The sequence below is a fragment of the Taeniopygia guttata genome, chromosome 20, assembly GCF_048771995.1.
Source record: "Taeniopygia guttata chromosome 20, bTaeGut7.mat, whole genome shotgun sequence".
NCBI classification, from domain to species: domain Eukaryota; kingdom Metazoa; phylum Chordata; class Aves; order Passeriformes; family Estrildidae; genus Taeniopygia; species Taeniopygia guttata.
Genome location: NC_133045.1, coordinates 6,702,778 through 6,726,712, shown reverse-complemented (window position 1 = coordinate 6,726,712; position 23,935 = coordinate 6,702,778). Strand labels below are relative to the sequence as shown.

The 23,935-nt window shown below is 53.3% G+C and overlaps 3 protein-coding genes across 3 annotated transcripts in view; all 3 read left to right on the top strand.

Moving 5' to 3' along the window:
• The window catches only part of YWHAB (tyrosine 3-monooxygenase/tryptophan 5-monooxygenase activation protein beta), a 290,680-nt gene that overhangs the window by 161,014 nt on the left and 105,731 nt on the right, over positions 1-23,935 (top strand). The gene's annotated exons all lie outside the window — the stretch shown is intronic.
• On the top strand, positions 3,414-5,946 carry LOC115497917 (P2Y purinoceptor 1). The gene has a single exon (XM_030288724.4). It carries the CDS (start codon positions 3,649-3,651, stop codon positions 4,681-4,683), a length of 1,035 nt encoding a protein of 344 aa, XP_030144584.4. The 5' UTR covers positions 3,414-3,648; the 3' UTR covers positions 4,684-5,946.
• On the top strand, positions 17,346-23,347 carry KCNK15 (potassium two pore domain channel subfamily K member 15). The gene is made up of 2 exons (XM_030288819.4): positions 17,346-17,700; positions 21,029-23,347. The coding sequence occupies exons 1-2, from the start codon at positions 17,418-17,420 to the stop codon at positions 21,940-21,942; spliced, it is 1,197 nt and encodes a 398-aa protein (XP_030144679.1). The 5' UTR covers positions 17,346-17,417; the 3' UTR covers positions 21,943-23,347.

Here is a 23,935-nt window from a genome sequence, read left to right as displayed (position 1 = left end):
CTCCTGACCAGGGCAGGTCTGGGGGAGAAGGGGCAAAAGGCTGCATGGCAGGGAGAGCTCCTCTCTCCAGCCCAGGGAAAATCCTCCCCTGCAGCAGCACAAATGGCAGCAGGGCCAAGGCAACTCGCTCACTCCCTCAGGCCCTGCAAGGACTGAAAAGAAAATGAAAGTCAAGGATGCGATTCAGCCACCTCTTGGGGTTAAAAAAAAAAAAAAAAAAAAGAAAAAAGGAGAGAAAAAAAGAAACCTTGCTGCTCTTGCAGTAAAACATTGCCTACAAAGAGAATTATTTACTGCAATCATCTGGTGCTCAGCCTGAATACAAATCATTAATTCTCTTTCATATGGGGCACATGGTGAATCTCCAGCAGGCAGCAAATCACAGAACAAACATCTTGGGTTGACTTTTTTAGTTCTCTGGTGGCCATGCCAAACAAGTGGTGACCTAAAGCTCATGTAGACTTCAAAACTACCACGTTCCTCGACTGATATGGATAAAACACATTGTGGGTACTGCAAATCCTGGTTTTAAGCCAGTTTTTGTTCAAGCATGTTGGGACTCAGCCACCAAGGCTGGGTGAGCTGCCAGGGCTGTCACACACTCCCAGATCCTGCCTAGCCACCTCTGGGTGATGGTAAAAATCAGAAGGTCACTTTTTAGGTAGCAACCTGCAATCCTCATCTCAAACAAATGACTCAACACACCTCTGCTATAATTATCTTTTTTTTTTTTCCTGCAGAATGTCTCTCTGATTCACTAAGCATCTAAATAATAAATTAATTATCCCAAATAAATCAGAGTTATTTTTCCCTATGAATACAGGGAAATCAACTCTTGCAGTTTGATTGTTAGTCTCACAATATTTCCCTCTAAAGCCCTGCTACCCTGGAAACGTGGTTATTTGAGGCTCTGACGCAGGGTCCTGCCTTTGCCTGCTCGTGTGGGGCAACAGAGGAATATTCCACCCCATTAAATCCCCAAACTGAAAGAAAATTAACTCCTGTCCTCAAGGCACAAGGCCACATCTGCACACAGCCTGATATCTGCCAACCACACTCCTGAGCCAGTGATGAGCAGCAGATCACAGCTCATTTCTGTGCAAGCACACGCAGCAGCTGAAGGAAAACTGTCCTACTGGATGAGTAAACAACATGCATCAGAATTTCTTTTCCAAGCCATTCTCATGATTGATGATTTTTAAATGCATAGAGTTGGGTGAGGGAGGGCTAAATGAGCCTCTTGTTAAAGTGAAACATTTTCAGGAACGGAGCACAGGAATGCAGTGCTCAATTGAAAAAAAAAAAAAAATCAAGTAGATCAAATGGGTTTTTCATTTCTCCTGGAAACACATGTTCAGGTTATGTGTTTGTAGGAGCTGTCTGGCCCTGGGTTCTCATCCTGACATCACCACTGCTGTTGCCTGCCAGAGCCAGAAGCCAGAGAGGAGCATCCTCAAGCAGGATGTTTGAGCAGACTGGCAGTAGCACCTGTACTGTGAGTGAAACCATGAACACCTAAAAGACACAGGAGTCAGGCACAAGAGAAAAGCTCTGTGATTGTGCCTCCAGCGGGTCCCGGGAACAGGAGATGTGGAGGGCATGGGGCTCCAGCCATCCATGGGCAGCACTCCCCGTGCCCTGCCCGGCTCCTCTCTTCCCACAGCAGGAGGCACCAGCTCCAAGCTTTCATTCTCAGGACAGAGAAGTTTGACTTCGTTGCTGAGAACAGTTTATTACCCTTCCCATGACCACAAAGTCCTCCCAGCCAGCTGCTGTCTCTGCCTCAGTTTCCTCAAAGGTTGATACTCTGGGACAAAGGGAACTGCTCCCAGTCTGTTCTTCTCTCGCTGTCCTTCCACACTTCAATAAAGCTGCTCTGCAAGTGCTACCCCAAGCCCAAGCTGCAGGAGCAGCTGAAGTGCACAGGGGCGAAGGGGGCAGGAGCAGGGCAGGATGGGGTCACTGCCCTGAGGGGTGCACCCCCATGGCCCCCCTCTGCTGCTGTAACTCCAGGGGCACAGACCCACCAGAGCCTCTGCAAACCGCAGAGAAGCCGTATCTTCTCCACAAAGAAACAGCTTCCAGACTTCATCTTTTCGGTGGCACACCCATAACAGCGAGATTCTATTACAGAGGCAGGAAATACACCATGTTTCCCACCTCTTATCTGCTCCAGCGAGGGCTGGCTGAAGTCAGCGAGCACACCGGCACTCTGAACACGCAGCGAACCCCCAGCCCAGCTGCGTCCTGCGCTTCACCACTCGGAGCTGCCGTCCCCAGCGTGCTCCAGCGGAGATTTCAGCCGCTCCCGAGGAGGGTCCTGGGCAGGACTCACCCTCCCTCCTCCTCCTCCCCACTGGCTAATGGGATACCAGCCTCCTCCCATTCCCTGCCCGGATTCAATTCCCGAAAAGCGAGCGGCCGTGGCATTTCCAGAGCCTAGCTTTTCACCTCAAGTCGTTTTCCCGAGGTCGTTTTCCTATGGGAAATGGATTTTCAGGGTAAACCTCCCTCCCGTTAACTTCCGCGCCTGAAGATCCGAGTGACTTCTGTCCCTGTTTATGCTGCAGCAGCTGCTCAGCAATGCAATCGGGGCTGCCCTTCCTCGGGGTCTGCTTTGGGGTCGCTGGTTTTAGCTCTTGCCCCAGTATCTGGGTGTTTTAGCTCTTGCCCCAGTGTCTGGGTGTTTGTTTTAGCTCTGGCCCCAGTATCTCGGTGTTTTAGCTCTTGCCCCAGTATCTGGGTGTTTCAGCTCTTGCCCCAGTGTCTGGGTGTTTGTTTTAGCTCTTGCCCCAGTACCTGGGTGTTTTAGCTCTTGCCCCAGTATCTGGGTGTTTTAGCTCTGGCCCCAGTGTCTGGGTGTTTGTTTCAGCTCTTGCCCCAGTATCTGGGTGTCTCCTGCCTCATGGTCGCTGTGACAGGAAAGGAAGGGCGCAGCCCGCCTCATGTTCACCCCGCACGGGTCTGCACCGCTCGAAGGAGGAACGGGGAAAGGGTTTTGTGCTTGGGGAAGGAGGTAGAAGTAGGCAGCAGGAGCAGCTGTAGGGAGGGGGCAGCTCTTGAGCATGGCTCACTCTGCCTGTGCTGGGGCAGAAGTTTGGTACATCTCTGCCTGGGGGCACTGCCTGCGGCACCGGCGATGGCAGCGAGAGCCCCATGGAACACTGCCGGTGTCCTCCGTACCTCTGCTCCCGGTATTTCTGAGCGTTGCAGCCAGGGAAAGGCTGTCAGGAATGGCAGTGAGGGCGGCTCATGGGGTGCAGGCTTCCAGAAAACTGGGAGGTTTCTCCTTGACCGCGAGTGGGACAGAACAGAAACAGGCTGAAAGCTTGGCTCCCCTCCCCAGGCATCCCTCTGCCGCCCCCCTGCCTCCCGCTCCCCCCAGGCACTCCCAGCACCCAAAATAGCCAGGGTGCTCCATGACCCCGGCTCCGAGGGGCTGGGGGAGGCGCCGGGGGAGTGGCGGAAGGCGCTCCGCGGAGGCGGCTGCGGGCACATCCTCCCCGTGTCCCGGGGAAAGTCCCCGGGATTCTGAAGTCCCCTGAAGTCCCAGGCCGGGCTCAGCAGGAGAGGAGAGGTGCGGGGAGCCGCAGCGGTGCCAGAGGAGGCGGTGCTGCCGCGGTGTCCGAGCTCTGCCAGCACTGCCCCATGGCCGCGGCCGCTCTCCCCGCCTGGCCCGGCAATGCCACTCGGGCTCCCTGCCCCGTGGATTCCGCCTTCGCCCAGCGCTTCCTGCCCGCCGTGTACCTGACCGTGATCCCCCTGGGGCTGCTGGGGAACGGGCTGGGGCTGTGGCACCTCTGCACAGGGCCCCGCCAGCCCCTCAGCCTGCTGGTGGGCAACCTGGGGCTGGCTGACCTGCTCTATGTCAGCACGCTGCCCTTCCTCGTCAGCTACTACCTGCAAGGCAGGCTGTGGGTCTTCGGGCAGCCCTGGTGCCGCATCACCCGCAGCCTCTTCCACCTCAACCTCTACGCCAGCATCGGCTTCCTCACCTGCATCAGCATCCACCGCTACCTGGGCATCGTGCACCCGCTGAAGGCGCGGGGCAGGTGCCAGGGCGCAGCCTCCTCCGTGTGGCTCAGCGCGGCCGTCTGGGTGTGGGTCATTGCACAGATCGCTCCCGACCTCGCCTTCAGCAAGGCAGATGACAAGAGGACGCAGTGCCATGACACGACAGGACAGCAGCACCTGGATGTTTACTTGCCCTACACCTTTGCTGTCACCGTGACCGGGTTTGTCATCCCGTTCCTCATCATCATCGGGTGCTACTGCCACGTGGTGTTCGTGCTCTGCAGGAATGACAGCATGGACCCCAGCCTCAGGAGGAGAAGCATCGGACTGGTGATTCTTGTCATGGTTCTCTTTTCCATCTGCTTCCTCCCCTACCACATCTTCAGAAACCTCAATCTGTTTTTTCGCTGGCGGCCACAGGGGTCCTGCACGCAGGCTTCAAAGGACATCTACATTTCCTACCAGGTGACTCGGGGCCTGGCCAGCCTCAACAGTGCCCTCAACCCCCTGCTCTATGTGATTACCAGCAAAGACTGGAGGTCACGAGTGAGGACCATCCGCCAAAGTGCCAGACACTGTCTGAGGCCACGCTTCTGGAGCAAAAGCTCTTGCCAGGCAGCTGAGAAGAGAAACGACATTTGTAAGGAAGAGGCTTCTAATGAGCTCTGAGGTACCTGACACCCCTGCTTCTGCCACATCAGCTTGTGCTTGGCCCCTCCATGGGCAGCCCCGCACCTTGACACCTGCTTTGCAGAGATGGGGACAGCAGCATCACGGGCTCCGTGCCCACAAGGGACAGGCAGGACTGTCAGCATCGGAGAGAAAACTGGGACCAGATTTCAACCCAACCATTTTGCCTGCAGCACGCCTGGAGATGGAAGGAGATGATCGTGTTTGCTTCAGTCCAAAGTATTTCCCTCCAGCCTCTCGTGCAGCAGTCTGAGCTGGTGAACATCCCCTTGCTTCCCAGCTCCTCCGTGACTGAGGGATGGGAGGGAATGACACCTTGTCCCCACACTGCATCTTCTCCACTCCACTGTGCTGTGGGTGTGAGACAGCATTCCCTCTTTCACTTAAGGAGAGGTCCTGCATTGCAGAACAGCTGAAAGGGCAGATTTTTGCAGTGGAGGAAGAGCTTTGGAAATGGAAATATTCATTTAAAAATCAGGTTTTAAGTACATTACTAAGCTGTGCCAGTTCCTGGGTGACTGAGCTGTTTCAGGATCTGTGGGATCCTCTTCTGCCCACCTCCTTTGCAGAAGAAAAAGACATCTTTGATATTACTCCCTCTCTTTTGGAAGAGCACATAGCAGAACTAACAAATGGGCATTTTAAAATTTTTGGAGGCTATTGGTTGGGGTTTTATTTTAGAAGGTAAATGACTGCAGTAGTCTGAACTCTTGATTTCAGCAGGAAATCCCAAGAGAGTTTGCAAATCTTCAGGTGGGTGCTTGCATCTTGCATCCAGCCTTGAGAGGCCATTAGATATGACTTGTAAAATTTAGATGTGCAAATAAAAAGAGAAGCTGTGCTGGCATGAAGGCTTGTGAAGGCAGGATGTGATGGTGAGATCTTTCATCACCAGGGCTGACAGATTTCTGTTTTTAAGGTGAGCAGAGACTCCCAAAAGTATTTTCGGTTTTGATCTCGGTGTTACCCGCTACAAACAGCTCGAACATTTCAATTCAATAATGTGATTTGCAGCAACAGCAGCTTTTTTAGAGCCCAACTGAAGGAAGTGGACTGTGAGTTAAAATCAGTCCTTTCTGGGAAAGCACTGGCCCACAGACGGATGTTTTGCTCTTTTCCTGACATTTATCTGTGTCAACTGTTCCTCACACAGACCCATCTTAGCCAGGCAGCGGAGGGTGCATGGCTGGCTTTCAGCGCAGTTAATCTGTCCACAGTGCAAATAAACACCTCATGCTTTCAGTTCTGAGTTGTCTGGCTTCTTTTAAAGCTTTATGGGAACGTGGGAGCCAGCTGGCCTGCGGGTTGGAGCAGGGACCTGCCTGCTCAGGGAGTGGTGATGATCTTCCCAGTGCTCCGCATACAGGGAACTGCTGGGAGGCTGCAGGCAGCCAGCAGAGAGGGAGCTGTGACAGGCACACACTGAGGAGTCTGCTCAGCACCAGCCAGGGGTCCAGCAGAGCCTGAAATCTCTAGCTCCCACCCCATCCAGAGGAAAACCAAAGATAAAGCATAAATTCACTGGCAAGATCTCTCTATGTAGTAGGAAGGTTGAGACATTAGGATCAGACCTGGTCCCTGCTCCTTGCACACATGCTCCAGATCTGGGCTTCTCCAGAGCTCTGAACTCTTCTCCTTTCCTCAGAAAACACCCACACCTCTGAAAGCTGTCCAGTTCTTCCATCTGCACACGTGGATCCTGTCTAAGGTGCTACAGCTCCCCAGAGAACCATCCTTGGCTCCCACAGCCCACGGCAGCTGTGACACCCTGTCACTGCCCCATTTTGGGCAGGATTGGTTGAAGTAAAGCATCACCACATCTGGGGAGGGAGCACTGCAAACTCTGCAACTCTGCTCTCACCCCCTGTGTCCTTGTGCCCAGATGTGTCTTCTTGTCTTCTCCAGTGCCCCCTCCCTTCACTTTTGATAATGATTTAGAGATCTGTGTCCTAAGAAGCATCTCTGAGCCCCAGGGACAGTTGCAGGCATAAATCTGCATGTTTTTCTGTGTTCTGTATCTGTCAAAGCAGCAAAAGCCAGTAAGGATCTGTGTGCTGTGTGCTGGGCTGATGTCTGAGATATTTGGGGTGGGATTTTTAATTCTTTTTCAATCTAGAACTTCACGGTCCCCTTGATTCTCTGATAGTGCTGCTTGTGAACTGGGGGGAATGAGCTCTTTCCCTTTATTAGGTCTATGTCTAATTAAGGCTCAATCCCTGGCACAAGAGCCTCTTCACAGCTGGTGATGGGGCAACAAAACCACCCTCCTTCCTCCTTCCCTCCTTCCTGCCCTCACTGCCAGGGAGGTTCCTTCCCTCCCAGAGAGCAGCTGCTGCTCCCTGTGGGACATGGAGGTGTGTGGTCAGTGCAGAGACCCTGCTCAAAGCATGTGGGCACAGCTCCCCCCTCAAAACCTCCCAGGGCTCTTTATCCCCTGGAACCAGAGGGTGGGATTGTGCCTGGAGCAACCAGCACAGGCAGCACCCAACCTGACCTGTGGCATGGGAAGAACTTCTGGGAGTGGGTAAATGAGCAGGGAAGGCAGGGAGCTATCATAATCCTCCTTCCCTGTGGGAATCCAGGGCTTCCCTCTGGCTGCCCTGGAGGGCCTGGGACCCTGGCAGGGGTCAGGAACCCCCCTGGACAGAGCCCCCAGAGACACTGTCTGTGATCTCTGTCCATGGAAAAGAGTTTTCAATCTTACAGGATGAATTACCAGCTCTGAGTGTTTGATATGAGTAATAATTAAGTGTGGCACGGGTGCAAAAGTAAAATTTTAGTTTTCTAGATTAGGGGTTCAGAGGGGACAAGATGGAGGAAATTGGGTGTGTCTTGTCCTTTTCCTCCTTCTTCATGCCCTCCATGTTTCACTGTGGTGTTGGCATTTTTCTGTTGGTTTAGGCTGGGGACACACTGTTCAACGTAGGTGACAGATATTGGCACGTTATTGTAAATCCAGCACAGGTAGTTTCTGGTATTTAATGTTTGTAACATCCCACTGAGGGCAGAGCCCCACACGCTGCCCTGCAGGACAGAGCTGCGGCAGGGCAGCAGAACATGTTAGAGATAAACAGAATAAACAACCTTGAAACCAGCACAGACGAATTATGGCTTCTTCTTTGGCAGCGGGGCTGACAGACAGAGACTTTATACAATCTCAGAATCATCAATACCCACAGATTCTGACACTTCCCCTTCTCTCAACACTCTGCCAGACACTGGCAGGGCCACACACAAGCATTTGCTGCTGGCAGGAAGGGGCCAGTGTCACTGGAGAAGCTGTGCCATGGTTACCTCCTGAATCATCACCCCTTTTGGGCTCCTGCCTTATGATGAGCTGGACATTGCTCTTTCCCCCCCTTGGCTCTCTGTTTCCAGACTCTGAAGATGTCTAAAAGCAAGTGAGAGGAATCCCACCTGCACTCTCTGCTTTTCCCACAGCCTCTCTGGTGCAGCAGCATGGAGCAGTGGTCTTGTCTGCAAAATCAAGCTGAAAGCAGATTTTTAACTCCTTTATCAAGATTAGGCCCAACCAATAAATCAAACGCAGTGGGAATTCTCCTCCTGACACTAATGGGGCCAGGAAATTTGGCAGCATTTCTTGCTTCATTAAATAAACCGCTCTTGGTTGAGGATACGTGGCAAACGCAGTCAAGGTTTGTTGTTACACAAAACTTTTGAGCTGACAGCCCAGGGAAGCCAGTCAGGCAGAAATAACAGGCACACGTATGGATGCACAGATGTACAACCACTTTTTTCCTCCAAAATGCAGAACTGGGTGGGGTTTTTTGGGGTTTTTTTTTTGGTTTTTTTTTTTTTTTTTCATGCAAAACACTCTACAAGAAGAAAATATTGCTATCAGCAACATCTAAATGCATAGAACTCAACTATGATTAATTCTTTATTTCATTTTGCACACATCAGCTAAAATCTGTCTCTGACTCAGTTCAGGGGTGCTGATATGGCCAGTGGAGCCCTGATTGCTAAACAAGTGTGGGTTGGCTGCCCTGTGCTGAGAGCATGGGCTCATGCCTTTGTGTCAGAGACTCCCACGGCCCGGGAGAGCAGGAGCAGCTGCACACAGGGGCTGGGCGTGCTGGGGACATCACTGGGGCACTGAGATGGTGCACGGGAGCCTGTGGGACAAACAGGCCACGGCCATAAGGTGAGAGCCCTCAGGCCCAGGCAATGTGTGAAGCTGGAGGAGAAGCAGCCAGAGCAGGAGGCTCCTGCAGGACTGGGCTCCCCACTGCTCCAAGCACCCAGCAGTGGGACTTTGGTGGAGCATCTTTTACAGCATGGTGGGAGGCTGCAGCGTGCACACAAAAAGGGATGAGTCACTTGGGTCACTAATGAAAGGTCACAGCATCCTCAGATTCTGTGAGAGCCATTTATTTCCTCAGCAAAACAATTTCATTGCTAAAGTACCTTTGGCTGCAGTAACAACAGACCTGACAGGTTCTTATTTACCAAGGATATCGATCAGACTGGGAAGGAATAGTAGATGCAATTATCCAGGTGAACTGGGAAAAATGGTAAATATACCTGCCCCTGCGGTGCTGTTGGTGAATATTTTAATAAAAGAGAAAAAGCTGAGTCTTTGTCTATGCTACATAGAGCGTTTTGGCATCCGAGGGACCAACAGCTTGCGCAGAAGAGAGCAAATCACAGAAATAGCACAACACTTAGCGTGCCTGTGTGGAGCCATCCGCCCAGCAGTGCTCCTGCGGTGCCTGCAGTTATAAATAGGTGATGCCGGGCAGCATCAGGGAGAGCGGGGAGCGCCCGAGCCGCTCCCAGCCCGGCGCGCATTTATTCATATGTGCGCTACCGAGCGGCTGCGGCTGCACCCCGCGGGCACCGCCGAGACCAGCTTTAAAAGAGTTGTGCCATTTTTTACGCCGTTCCTTTAAATATCCCCTCCCCTCAGCAAGAGATCCTTGCCCCGATCGCTGCTCGAGGAGCGGGGCAGTGTGAAACCACCGGGAGATGATCAGTGCACCACGACCTGTGCTGCCTCCTCAGCATCCTGAGAGGAAGCTATCATTTGAATTTTGCCCAACACCTCCGCTCTGTCATGAGCAGGAGACACTCAGATCTGATCTGGCACCCTGAAGAGCCCTTCATGCCAACGCAGAGCCCAGACAGCGTGAAATTCTTCTGCTTGTTTGGGCTTATGGGCAAAAAGTTTACCCGAAGGAGCATCAGAGAGCTCCCAGGCTTGGCAAAGGCACCACAGCTCCTCCTTGGAGAGGCTGCTTCTGTGCTGTGCTCAGGACATCCAAGGACAGCAGGCAGATTAACTCTGTCCTGGCTGCCTTTGCTCACATGTGGAGGTGCAGGGGTGCACCTCTGTTCTCAGCAGACGTGGGGAGAACCTCCCACCATGGCTTCCAGTCTGCTCTTGCCAGCACAGCCCACCTTGCAGAACCTCAGTGTCTCCAGCCAGGCAGTGGGGAGACAGACCCATGGCAATGGGAAGCTGCTGGCAGGGAGGAGAGCTCAGGGACAGGTTCACTGGTGGGGGTGCCAAGAGCCAGGCATTGCCACGGAATGAAGTGTTACTTGGTTTGGAGGCAAAAACCTCCCTTTGAAAGTGTGTAGTGCTAGTCACACAGTGCCATGCTGAGAGTCCAGAGGAGATGGGGATGCAGTTCCTTTGGGATGCAGCTCATCCATGGGCCTGGGGATATCCAAGACCCCAGCAAGTCTGCACTACCCATCATAAGATGCTACAGCTTCCTCAGTACTGTTGGAGGAAAGAAACTAAGAAACTTTCTGTGTGCAAAGCTGAAACAACAGATCCATCCCTGGAGCCACTATTCCACAGCTGGGATGTGGGAAAAGCTCTGGCAGGGTGCCCCAGGGCAGACACCAGCAGCACAAGGGGCACAGTGAGGCAGAGGGGCTTCACAAGCTCTATTTCCCTTTCCAGTGGGGCATGTAGAAGTAGAGGGTGGCTCATGGACAAAGCTGCACACTCAGCCTGGGAGCACAGGACACATCCTCTCCCACAGGCTGCCACTCCCAGCCTGGGGGAGCTTCTCATTGCCTCTATAAAGGGGGCTGTTCACACGTGGTTCTCAAGCCAGAAACCCCCAAATGGCCATGCCATGAGTCTGTGCCTGGTCTCTGTGGAGATGCCCAAGGCATACCCAGAGCATCACCTCCTGTCACTGCTCGGCGCCTCAGCTCCTGCCTCAAGAGACACTTACACAAAGGACCTAAAAGTCAGTTAAATGTTTCACATCACACAAAAGCTTCTGGTTTATTTTTCCATTTACCTCAGGTGGTTTGCCTGCCTCCAAAAAGCCTACTGTTAATTTAATTCCCTCTAACACATTCATGGCAGATCTGGTGTCCCAATGCCTGGAAGAGCTGTGATTCCTGTGCCACTGTTTGCTGTGTCCCAGGGACACCACACAGCCCTTGAGCATGGCTGGAAAGAAAGGGCCAAGGCTGGAGCAGGGGACAAGCAGCTGGGCCAAGCAAACACAGGGACGTTTTTGCATTTGCAATTCAGAGAGGAGGATCGGTCTTATCTCCCCAGTTAGTCCTTCCAGAGAAAAGCCTGGAGAGAAATAGCTGGAAACTCTTTGTATATAAACAAGACTTAGTAAAATCTGCAGTTTTAAGGTGGAGGAAGAAACAAGTCCCTAACACGGTGCTTACACTGCGAGAGAAAACAAATATTTCATTTTGTACTGTTCATTCCCCGCTGGGAACCTGCTGTGCTCTCAGGCATGGGCAGCAGGAACACTTTCACAGGGCATTTACAGCTCCCTTGGCTGGGAAATCGCTTGTGGCCCCAAACCCAGAGCTGCTCTGGCCAATGGAGTGTGGGACCAGCCACGGAGCATCGCTAGCAGAGGAAGAAAAATGAATCTTGGAGGAATCACACCCTGCATTGAAATAAGTCGGTGCCTGGCTGGGAAGCTCAATCAACCTCTCAGCATTGGCTCTTCAGAGAAAAACAGGAAAGGACATCTTGAGTTTTACTAATAAATGCACTTTTCTCCGGTTGAAGTCCTGGGTCAGCTTTGTTTTCTAGCGGGTTATTTTTAGCATCGAAAGGAGCCATTTGCTGTAAACTGTCTGCCCGGGAAGCAGAGCTCCAGGGGCCACAGCTGGGACACGCAGGATCCCACAGGATCCCTGCAGCTCTTCAGGACCTTTCCAATCCCCGCAGAGCCACGCTGCCATGGCGTGGGCTGCCTCCTAGGATGGGGCAAATCTGTCACCAAGGAACCCTCCAAAAGAGCCTCACGTGTCTGTAATTCCTTGCCAGACCCTTTTCCCCCCTCCAGCATCCTTCTCCAAAGCCTCTCTCCTTCATCACAGGGATCCAGGGACTCCTGGCAGTAACCAGTCCACTGTGGCACTGGCAGCAGCACCACAGAGACTCCCAACCCAGCTTTGATTTAACAGGTTTAACAGCAAATATTTCCACAGATTTTTAAGTAGAGGCATTATGATTTTATCTTATTATTTCATAATTAAAGCCAAGATCTTCAAACAAAATAAATTATCTGACTACAGCATCCAAGATCAAGAACTTGCTAAAGCAGAGCAGCACCTTTCCCGTTTGGTTGTGGGCCAGGCACTTTATGGCAGGTACTTTGTGCCTGGCTAATGTTCAACTGACAGCTTTCCAAGCATATAAAAAACTTATTAGGCTGAAAATAGAGTTTGTGACCATAAACTCTCAAGAGTACTGTCAGCATTTCCAGCCCAGGTCTGCTTTGTGTACAACCAATGGCAGATCAGGCTGCTGGGGGGAGTGGGGTGGGAGGATGGGGCTGTGTGTCCCCTCCTAGAACCCATTTTGGGTGGGAAGGGTAGTTGGGAAAGGTTTCCCAATGAGTTCTGGGGTATTAGGAGGTGGCATGATGAGCTTTAGCATGGCTGGTACTGGGTAAGGTGGTTGGAGACAGTCACACGTGGAGCTGTGTCCACCTGCTCTGGGGTTGGAAACCTGGAAGTCACATTGGTGGGAGAGCATGTGGAGGCAATCTGCATTTCCAACCACTTTATATCCAATGCTTCTTTAGTTCCCTTGCTGAACTTCCACGTCACAATGCAGAGCAAACCGCCTGCAGCCATCTGAGCTACAAAGAGCCCAGGAGGGAGGCAGCAGGAATTCTCAGAGCCCAGGGAGAGCCGTGAGGTTCCTGAGCCTGCAGTAACTGAGCATGGCCAAAGGACAGAGCTGAGGCAGCTCCAGCATGCAGGAGGAGGTTTTACAGGATGATTTGTGCAGTGTGGGACAGAAGCAAACACTACACCCAGCCTGGAGCCCGCCGGGGCTGTGTGCCTGCAGAGGAAGGCATTGCCCTGGCCCTGCAGGCAGAGAGGAGGGGTCGCTCCCTGTGCCCAGCTCACGGTGCTGCCCGCCTGGAGTCTGCTGTGCCTTAAGGACATCATCTGGGCAGCTGCAGATGGTTGTTATTCACACCCTGACACCTAATACTTTTTGGAAATGGACTAATCCCTTGCTTTAGAAATACCCTGTGGCTTTGCCAGGCTATCTATAATCTAAGTATTAATGGCATTAAAGCTAGAATAGCTGATGCTTTTACTACAGCAAACAAAAACATCAATTTGGTGTTTAAAAATAACCAAAATAAGCAGAGTGCATCAGGATGGTCCCCAAACCCTCAGAGAGCTGGAACACCTTGTAGCTGAAACCAGGGGAGGGGCTGACACCTGGTGGGACTTGGGATTGACTCAAGCAGACCCACACAACTGGTCCCTGTTTGGTGCTTTTCATCTGAGACTGCTAAGCAGCTTTACTTATTTCAATCCATTAGAACTAGAAAAGCTTTTTAATAAACTCCCTGCCAGCCTGGAATTAGTAGATGTGGGCCAATTAGACACATTAATTAGGCCCTGGTTTAAACACAGATGAGGTTTGACTTTGTTTACCAGCCTCAGAGGAAGCAGCGTCTCAAAGTTCACCTCCAAAGGATTGGAAAAAAGGCTCGCTCCCAGTCACAAGCACCTCCCCACACAAACACAGCACTTGGACTTAGGCTTTATTTTCAGAGCTCCTGCTTTTTCTTTGCCTCCCCATGCAATAAAAATGAGTCATTTAATCTCATAATGCAACTTCTCACTGAAAATCAATGATAAAGTGCATTATCTTGCCTGCCCTGAACCCACGGCTCCAGCCTGACCTTCCTTGAGCAGAGTGAACTCCAGGGAAACACAAAGGTTGAACTCATGGTTTCCCAGCAGGAAGGTGTGAAACTCTCCTGTGTCTCAGGAGAACAGGACAGGATGGCCCTCCACAAGAGCCATCTGACACAGTTTGGTGTCACTCATCCCTGTGATCACTGCAGGCAGGAAAAAGCAGTGTGTGAGCAGTGAGAGGCAGAGCAGGCTGAATCCAGCCTGAATTTTGAAGCCTGCAGTCCCACTCCAAACACAGTTGTGGCTTGTTACTGGGGGTTCTCATTAGGAGATGGATCCTGCTACCCTTTTTCCTGCTGAGCAGCATTTATTCTACAGGGGACTCTGACCTGTAAGAGGTCAAAGCAAGCCCCAAAAGGAGAAGTCAGTGACATCCCAGTCTCTATAACTCTCAGGGCAGCAGGGAAAGGCCATGCTGAGGGAAGACCTGTGTCCCAAGACACTACAAGATAAAAATTTCCTCTGGGGTCAGGAGAAGACCTTGCAGCCAGTCAAGGTCAGCCCACCACAAGCCACAAAGAGGACAGGGTTAGCAGAAGGGAGCACTGAGAGCTGCTCATACTGTGGCAGCAGAGATGCTCCTCCTGTCCCCAGCCCCACAGAGGGGGAAATGCCACCCACAGACCCCTCCCTGTGTAGGCAGCACCTTGGGAAAGCCATGCAGTCCCATCTCTGCTCGAGCACTGCTGGGTCTCATCACAAACACAGGTTTGGAAACAAACCGTGCAGGATCTAGTTCATGATCAGCAGAGATTGATGATGCTCCTAAAGAAACTGGGCAAGCACCTTGTGCCTTTTGTCACCCACTGGTGGAGAGCATCTCCCAGGGTTTTCCATGCTGCAGCCTACAATGGCAACATCTGCACAGAGCAGCTGGCTTTCAATAACAGGCTACAGCATCAGCTTAACCCTCCAAATACCACCCAGGGACCCCAGAATTTGACCTGCAAGGCACTGGAGGCCCCAGAACCCCTCCTAAAAGATGTGTGACAGGCACCCAGAGATGCAAGCATAAGATCTCCTTCCTCTGTAATGGAAGTAACAGAAGCTCAGTTAGCAGGTCTGGCTCCTGTCTCCAAGGTGGGAAGTCATTGCTGACCAGAAAAAATTACCAGCACCAGGTGAAGTGCATCTTCATGAGCAGGAGGCCCCACACGTGTCTGAGGCTGGAGGTTTGTCAGCATCCCAGGCCCCGTTAGCAGGGCTGCAAACACACCCAGAGCACCCAGAGCAGACACATTCCTCCAGCAGAGGCTGTGCCTCATGATTTAGGAGGCTGCAAGCCCTGCGATGTGGAGCAGCACGCCGACAGCTTGGGCTGCTCCTGATGGATGCCGGAGTCTATTTTTTCTCCAATAACAACTTTCACTAATGGTGCTGGCACGGAGGCTCAGCAAGGAGGAGGGAAGTGGCAAGTGGCCAGGGTGAAAAAGAGTTCAAAATTACAGTAGGAAAGGCCACTGTGTCCCTTGCACTGGCCATTGGAACGCTGAGGACAGGGATGGAAGGGGTTCTAGGAGAGCACTGCATCACCCCCTCCTTCAGGAGAGCACCCACTGCACCCAGAGCATTTTCAGCAGACACTCAGACATCTGCTTATCTTATTTTTAAACTCCTCAAGTGACAGGGTGCCACAAGCTCCCCCAGCAGTCTGTTCCAGTGTTTCACTGTCTTCATGGTTAGGATGTTTTTCTTATGTCCAGTTCAAACCTTGATTGGTGCAACTAAATCCCAAAGCATCTTCTCCTCTCCAGAGAGAGAAGCAAGATGGATGAAGAGAGATATAAACCTCATCAGTTTTTTCACTTGCGTGTTTCACTTGTGCATTTTATTCCCAGCCAAAAGAAGAAGAGTTTATTTTCCTGAAAGAGATACTATCGCCTGCAACACACAACTCAGAAGTATCTTTCTATTTTTAAAAGTGAAGTATAGGAGTTACATAAAAGCTATGGTAACCAGGGATGAGAAACAGGGTCTTCAATTTGTGGGCTCTGCCTCCTACCACAGCTAATTTCCCGGCTCCTTGGGGCTGACCTGGGCTGTCCACAGCACATCAGTGCAGAGAGGCTGAGCTCACTGCCCCCCACACCAGCACAGGGTGGACAGGCCCCACATCCCCTGCGCCTGCAGCCTCTCACCAATGTGCCAAGGAAAGCAACAGAAACACTGGATCTGCTTTTCTTCCTTTCTGCCCTCCTAAAGCAGCACTGGACACAACAGGCCAGACTCTGCTCTGGTAACCAGCTGGGAAAAGAATGGCACAGATATTGCAGAGACATAACACAGCTAACACAGACAAATAATACAGGTGTCACAGATAGATAACACAGATAGATAACACTGGGAACACAGATAACACAGATAGATAACACAGATAACACAGATAACACAGATAGATAACACTGATAGATAACACTGGGAACACAGATAACACAGATAGATAACACAGATAACACAGATAGATAACACAGATAGATAACACAGATAACACAGATAACACAGACAGATAACACAGATAGATAACACAGATAACACAGATAACACAGATAACACAGATAGATAACACAGATAACACAGATAGATAACACTGGGAACACAGATAACATAGATAGATAACACAGATAACACAGATAGATAACACAGATAACACAGATAGATTGCACAAGTAACACAAATGGATTACACAGGTAACACCAGGAGCAGTGCTCCTCAGTGCCATGGGTGTGAAGCGGCTCAGAGCTGGGCAGAGCAGCAGGAACGAGGGCTGCCCGTGCAGGGATGATACCACAGGGGTGATACCACAGGGATGATACCACAGGGATGATACCACAGGGTACTTCGGGACAGCCACACAGCCCCAAAGGCCTTTGCTTTCGGGACGGAGGGCAGGCAGAGGGGGTGTAGGCACGAGAAAGTCCTCCAGCCTGGGAGCATCCAGGGGCAACCTCGGGGAACGAGGATGTTACTGCTGTCACCGGCACGAGAATGAACTGCTGGCACCCCAGGGCTCACCTGCAGCCGGGCGCTGCCCGGAGCTGCCGGGCTGGGGAGGCTCGGGGCACACTGGAGCCAGTCTAGGTGTGCGTGTGAGCCGGAGCCCGCAGGAACCGGTGCCCGGGGCAGGCAGGAGCCGGTGCCCGGGGCAGGAGGAACCGGTGCCCGGGGCAGGCAGGAGCCGGTGCCCGAGCTCGGTGCGCGGTGTGCGGTGCGGGGTGCGGGGTGAGCCGTGCGCGGAGTGCGGTGCTCGGTGCCCGGGCTCGGTGAGCGGTGCTCTGTCTCGGTGTCCGGGTTCGGTGCGCGGGCGGTGCGCGGGGGGCGGTGCGCGGTGCCCGGCTCGGTGCCCGGGCGCGGTGCGCGGTGCTCGGTGCGCGGTGCTCTGTCTCGGTGTGCGGGGAGCGGTACGCGGGCTCGGTGCGCGGGGGGCGGTGCGCTCTCGGGGGGTGCGCGGGGGGCGGGCGGGGGGCGGCGGCGGCGGCGGGGCCATGCGGAGCCCGGGCTGAGCGCGGCGGCCGCCCCTCGCCATGAAGCGGCAGAACCTGCGCACGGCCGCGCTCATCCTCTGCATCTTCTCCTACCTGCTGGTGGGCGCCGCGGTCTTCGATGCGCTGGAGTCGGAGGCGGAGAGCGGCCGCAAGCGGCTGCTGGAGCAGAAGCGCGGGGAGCTGCGGAGGAAGTACCGCTTCTCCGCCGACGATTACCGGGAGCTGGAGCGGCTGGTGCTGCAGGCCGAGCCGCACCGCGCCGGTCGCCAGTGGAAGTTCGCCGGCTCCTTCTACTTCGCCATCACGGTCATCACCACCATCGGTGAGTGCGGGCAGCCCGGCCGGCGCGCCCGGCATCCCTTCATCCCTGCACCTCTGCACCCCGTGTCGCTCCATCCAACCTCCCTACACCCCGTTCCTCCATCGCTGCCTCTCATGCCCCTCCATCCCCATGTCCCTGCATCCCATGTCCCTGCGCCACATCCTTCTCCAGCCCCACACCTCCTGCACCCCTGGGAGCCCCAGGGCAGTCTGGGGGCACGGCAGAGGCAGGTGTCACCCTTGCAAGGTTGGGACATCTCTTCAGGCCACCCCCGAGTTGACCCTGCTGGACTCCAGTGCCCAGTGGTGGGCGAGGGCCACCCCGTGCTGGGCGTGCTGCTGTGGCTGGGGCCGCAAGACAAGACACGGCATTGTCCCAGGGAGGCAGCAGCTTGCAGAGCTCCTGCGGGAACCTTTGGAGCAGGCAGCTGCCAAAGTTGGCAGCGGTGTGGGAGGGCAGAGGTAGGGGCCGTGTCTGTCCTCTGTGCTGGCTTTAGCCAGTGAGCTGGGTGAAGAGTTGGGCAAGAGCTGTTGGCTTCTCTGCTGGCTCCAAACTCTGTGTGTTTGGCTGTGTGAGACTGGCTTAACAGAGCCAAGAGAGCCACAAGCCGCTGCCCACTGCTCTGCCTGCACAGAAACCTGCAGAGACACGCGTGTCAGCTTGGAGGGGAGTGAGTGAAATAAACTCCCCTGCAGACCCACTTACCCATACTAGAGCCCAGTGCCTTGTCCGCTTCAATTTTGCAAGAGAATGAAACTAAATTGAATGAGGGTTGCTTTAATTTAGGTGAGATTAGCCACGTGGGAGTTGAGCATTGTTTAATGAATCCACTTTGATTAATTTATGCACCCTTGGCATCCCGTGGGGATAGACAGGGATCCTGTGCTTGTGTCACTGCTTGTGCTGGGATTTCAGTCAGCAGATGTGTTTTGGAGGCAGGAATCCTGAGGCCAAATCCTGCCCTGGCACAGCCAGCAGCCACCTCCTGTTCTTCAGGACACGACTTCAGCCTTACTGAAGGGCTTGGGATGGTTAAAAACTTCTGGTAGCTGGAAGCCTCATCCCTCAGGATAAGGGCTGGTGGGATCAACTGCACTGTGCTACCAGAGGGCAAGAGGTGGAAGAGGGACAGGTATCCTGCAGGCCTTGCCTGGGGTCTCCATGTGCTCCCATGGGATGTGGTGTGGGGTTTGTGCAGCTGGGAACACGCATGGTCAGCAAACCACAGTGAGCTCAGGGCATGGTTCAGGTCAGACCCCAGCAGGAGGGAAAGATGAATGGCTTCAGCAAAAATCCCCATCATCACCTGACAGGTTATAGCTTCATTTACATGATTTTCCTGTTGGCTATGACAAACAATGGCTGTGCTTATCACACACCCTGTGTGATAAATAATTTCAGCCCAGGTGCCGTATTTCTCAAACACTGACATGTTAGATCTATTTACATTGGGCTGTGCTCCAAATCTCAGTTTTAATGTCATTGTAGCTGTGTTTACTCTTTCTAATTCCCTTTGTCATTTCAAAACCATCAGTCAAACACTCCTTCAACAGTCTCTCAGGGTATAACAATTGTTTTTCCAGTTACTGCTCTTGTGGATCATTATCTTTACATCCTTATTGCTGTCATTGTATTATCTTGTAGCCTGGGACCTGGTGATTGCACTCAGTTATTAAGCTTGGATCTGACTGGGAGGTTTTGCCACTGCAGTCTCCTGCCTGCTCTGTGTTTCATGAAATGTGGCATACAGGCATTAAATTCATCATTTTTTGTTGTGTGAATCTGTGAACAGAGAGAGCAATTAGAAGCTGGTCCCTCGCTGCCTGCTGGCAGTTCCAAGCACAGCATGGAGAAGGATAATGCTGTCCTCAGCCCCTCAGCCCTGTCCCATGCAGGAGTTTCCTGGAGCAGGAGGTGTGCTCAGAAGCCCAGTATAACATGGTTATCCCCCTCTGGTCCTTCTATCAGTGGGTGCAGCACCTTCCCCAAGTATCTTGGAAATCTACAGGCAGCAAGGACTGAGGTGAAGCCAAGTCACTACTTAAAACAAGACTGTGGGATAACAAGAGGGGGGTTTCACCCTTGTTCTCCATGCAAAAGTCATGCAAATTCCTGCAGAAAGTGAAAATGCAAATAGCTGTTTGTGAAAGGCCTGGCAGCAGCACAGGAAGGAGCTGGTGCTGTTCTGCAGGCTCTTTCAGAAGGGAAGTCTCAGGCCCTGGTAGTTTCTTGTAGAAACAACTCAAAAGAAAGGCTCAGATGCCTTTGGATGCCTTTGGATGCCTTTGCTCCCCACGTGACTCCCTTGCACTGATTTCGTTACTCATCCTCTGAGGTCAGGGGCCACCAATTTCTGCTAAGCTCCTGTAATTGAGGTGGGCAAGGAATTGCTGGAGTCTGGAAGATTGCAGTGAATACCTCACTATGCCTCACAGTGTAATTGTGTGTGTCCTCAAGTGACAGCTCTGAAACTTGGGCCAAGGTGGAGAAATTAAATGTCAGAAGGCATTCAAGGAGAACCTTCATGTCCTGGAGCTCCTTGTCCACAGGAAAAGGGCTGACAGGGCTGTGGGGGCATAAATGCTCCCTACCCTGCTTCTAAACCAGCAGAGCTCCTCCTCCCCAACAGGCCAGCGGGGCTTTAGGTCTGAGTATTAGTGACACTGGAGTAAATCTGGAGGGGGTCTGCAGAAGTCCTTCCAGACACAGCTGCTCCTCTGGGGACTGTCCCTACAGCACAGGGTTGCAGGATCACTCTGGTTCCCATCCAACAGCTCATACAGCTGAGACTCAAATGTGCATGTGACACTGGACGGCTTGGGAGAGGAGGAGGAGCAGGTGACAGGGGAGGTGGCAATGCCCCTGCAAGGGCAGCTGTGGATAGTCCTGGCTGGGTGTGTTTCCTCCCCACAGGGTGATCTGGTGCTGTTGGTCTCAGCATCTTGCAGAGCCTCTGTTGCCCTTCACTGTGGGGTTCAGGTTACCCTGCACACCTGGCACTGGCACAGCATCCTGGCCTCTGAATTACTCGTGAGCTGCAGGAGGCTTGCAGACCCCAGTCCAGCCCTAGGCCTCTGTGACACTGGGGGCTGTCAGGAGGGTACCTTCTCTCTTTAGAGGTCAAATGAGGTTCTGCCTACATGAATGTGCCATCATCCCAAAGGATGGGCATCCCATGGCCCCATTAGTATTACCTACAGATCCGTTACTGAGTCATTTTCCATTCTTCCCCCCCTTTTCTACTGCTCCTCTTGATCACAGGGCAGCCTTGCTGGAAACCCCAGTGAGGGCTTGATGCCTCCTTTCCTCCTTCCTGTGTCTTTCACAGGTTATGGGCACGCTGCTCCAGGCACAGACGCTGGCAAAGTCTTCTGCATGTTCTATGCCATCCTGGGCATCCCTCTGACGCTGGTCATGTTCCAGAGCCTGGGGGAGCGCATGAACACCGTCGTGCGGCTACTGCTCAAGAAGATCAAGAAGTGTCTGGGCATGAGGACAACCCATGTCTCCATGGAGAACATGGTCCTGGTGGGCTTCCTGTCCTGCATGGGCACCCTGTGCATCGGCGCCGCAGCCTTCTCTTATTTCGAGGGCTGGACTTTCTTCCACGCCTATTACTACTGCTTCATAACCTTGACCACTATTGGCTTTGGAGACTTTGTGGCTCTGCAGAAGAACGAGGCTCTGCAGAAGAAGCCCCCGTATGTGGCTTTCAGCTTCATGTACATCCTGGTGGGCCTGACCGTCATCGGCGCCTTCCTCAACCTGGTGGTGCTGCGCTTCCTGACCATGAACTCAGAGGACGAGCGGCGCGACGCTGAAGAGCGAGCCTCGCTGAGGAGAGCCCGCAACAACATCCACCTCAAGCCAAAGGAGGACAGCCGCAGCAGCAATGCCATTTTTCTCCCTGTGGAGGACAGGACGAGCCAGATGAACCTGATCCCGCTGGTCCAGGAGGACGCGGAGAGGCAGCGGCGCCAGTCGGCCGTGTCGGCGGCCGAGGTGCCATCCTTCTGCACCTGCCTGTGCTACAGACCCCAGGTGTGCGGCAGCCCGGCGCCCTCCCACCCCGAGACCCTCAGCTGCCACACCAACCCCGTCTATTACAACTCCATTTCCTACAAAATCGATGAGGTGTCCCTGAGCACGCGGGGTCAGACCGGCTCCTCCCCGGGGAGCACTTTGTCTTCCAACAGCCCTCGCTGCCGGCAGCACCCCCGGCTGCGGAGGAAATCCATCTAGGAGCGCGTGCCCAGCTGGACTCAGCGCTCCAGTCTTACTATGATGATAAATTAAGAACAGAGATGTCAGGTTCTTCTTACTCATTTCTTCTGTTCCTCTCCCTGCCCCCAGCAGGAGCCTCTAAATCCTGTTGGGAAATAACGATTCCTTTTTTGCAGGCACTGAAATGACATCATTCGTTTTTCTTTGCTTTTTCCTCCCAAGTAGGTTCAAACATTTGGGACTGGCAAGAGCCCCCCCCCCAACCCTGATGTGAAGCCCAGTGAGCTGTAGGTTTGCTCTCCCACCTCCCTGCTCCCCAAAGGCTGCATTGCTGCCCTCCCACCCTGCTGAGCCTTGGCTGTGGCTGCTGCAGCACATGACTCCTGCTCCGTGGGCTGGGTTGCACTTGCTGAGAGTGACAAAAGCAAAGTGTGTGTGAGCAAGCCTTGCAAGGCTGGGGACTACTAAGTTGTCCCCCGGCACCAGGTTGAGGTAAGTCAGTGCCACAGCAGGTTTGCAGCTGGTGGGTGAGCAGGGAGAAGTGGGCAGGAGGGAATGAGCTGCAGTCCTGAAGCTCAGCACATGGGACAGCTTCATGGAGGAACTTCATCTCCTGTGAGCAGCCCTCTGGGTCTGAGCTCAGGCTTGTGGCTGGCTCAGTGCTCTTGGAAGCTGGAGGTCCATGTACTCACCCAGTTGCCCACCAGCACACTTTGCCTCTTATACCTCCCCACCGTGGGTAGGTCCTCCTGGCTGAAATGGCTGGAGGGACATTGTGCCCCATTCCCAAGGGAAGCTGAACTCCTCCAGTCCAGTCCAGCCCCAGCTCTCCTCTGTGCTGAGCCCAGGCTGTACTAAGGGCAGCCCACGGAGAGCCTCCTGAACTACAGTCACCTGCAAATGGCTTGGTCCTAAGCAGATTTTCTTTTTTCTTAGCTAAAATCACCCCTTCCTTCCCCACCCTTCCCCCAGCTGGCAGCCCAGCAGCTGTGCTGGCTCCTCTCCTCCTCCCAGTCCCTGCGAGCCCATGGGTTTGTGCTTGTTGCTGCTGGGGTTATCTGAGGTGGGGGTGGTCCCATCTCCATGTTCATCCCCAGGTGGGATGTGGTACCTGCACAGCCACACCAGGGCAGCTCTTTCCAGCTGGTGACCCCAGCGTGGCCTTTGTCCATCCTGTCTCATCTGCATGAAAGCAGGGCTCTGACAGTGGTAGGAGCCCTATTGATTTTTTTTCTCCAATAATGGACATTTTAACTCTCAGTTCTATTTAAAATACCCTCTGAGGGTATTTTTGTGGGGAAATAGCCCCTTTTCCTGGTGGGGAAGGCATGCAGAGTTGCCAGCACTGTGAAGGTCTCAGGGCAGGCTTTGCTCTCTCCTCCTTTTGTTCTGGGTGGCAGCTTAATAAAAGGTGAATCCATCAGGTGGTGGTTGATTATTTGTCAAAGGGATGTGTCCAAGCCCCAAAGCCCAGGCTGGCTCCCTGTGGGCACTCAGGCAGAGAGGAGGATGCAGGTGCTGCTGGGCTGCCACCAGGGGCTGGTTTGTGACACCTTCACCTGGTGCTGCCCAGGCCCTTTGGGGTGTGTGACATTCCAGGATGCCCTGCAACTGCCCCCTCTGCAGCAGTGGCTGAGCCTTGGTTTAAAGGGAAAGGGGGAGAAGGGGGGAACAAAGCAAGCTGTGAGTGTGGAAAACAGGCTTAAAAATGAGGCTTTCATTGGCTTCTCAGCTCCTCAGCGTGTCACTTTACGCTGATCCCACCAGCTCAGCTCTTTTGTTGCCATGTCCCATCTTCCCCACCCTCCCTACGGATTGCAGCCCAAGGTTTGGCTGTTGCTGTGCTGCCCTGAATCCCTCCCTCTTTCCACGTTGAGCCTTGGACATCCTCCCAGTGGCCAAGATGGAGCTGCACCTCTCACCCTCATCCACCATTGTGGAAAGAAGCAGGTCCTTGATTCCTGCTCAAGTCAGACCTGCACGGTATTGCCCTGGTGAAATCCACCTCCGC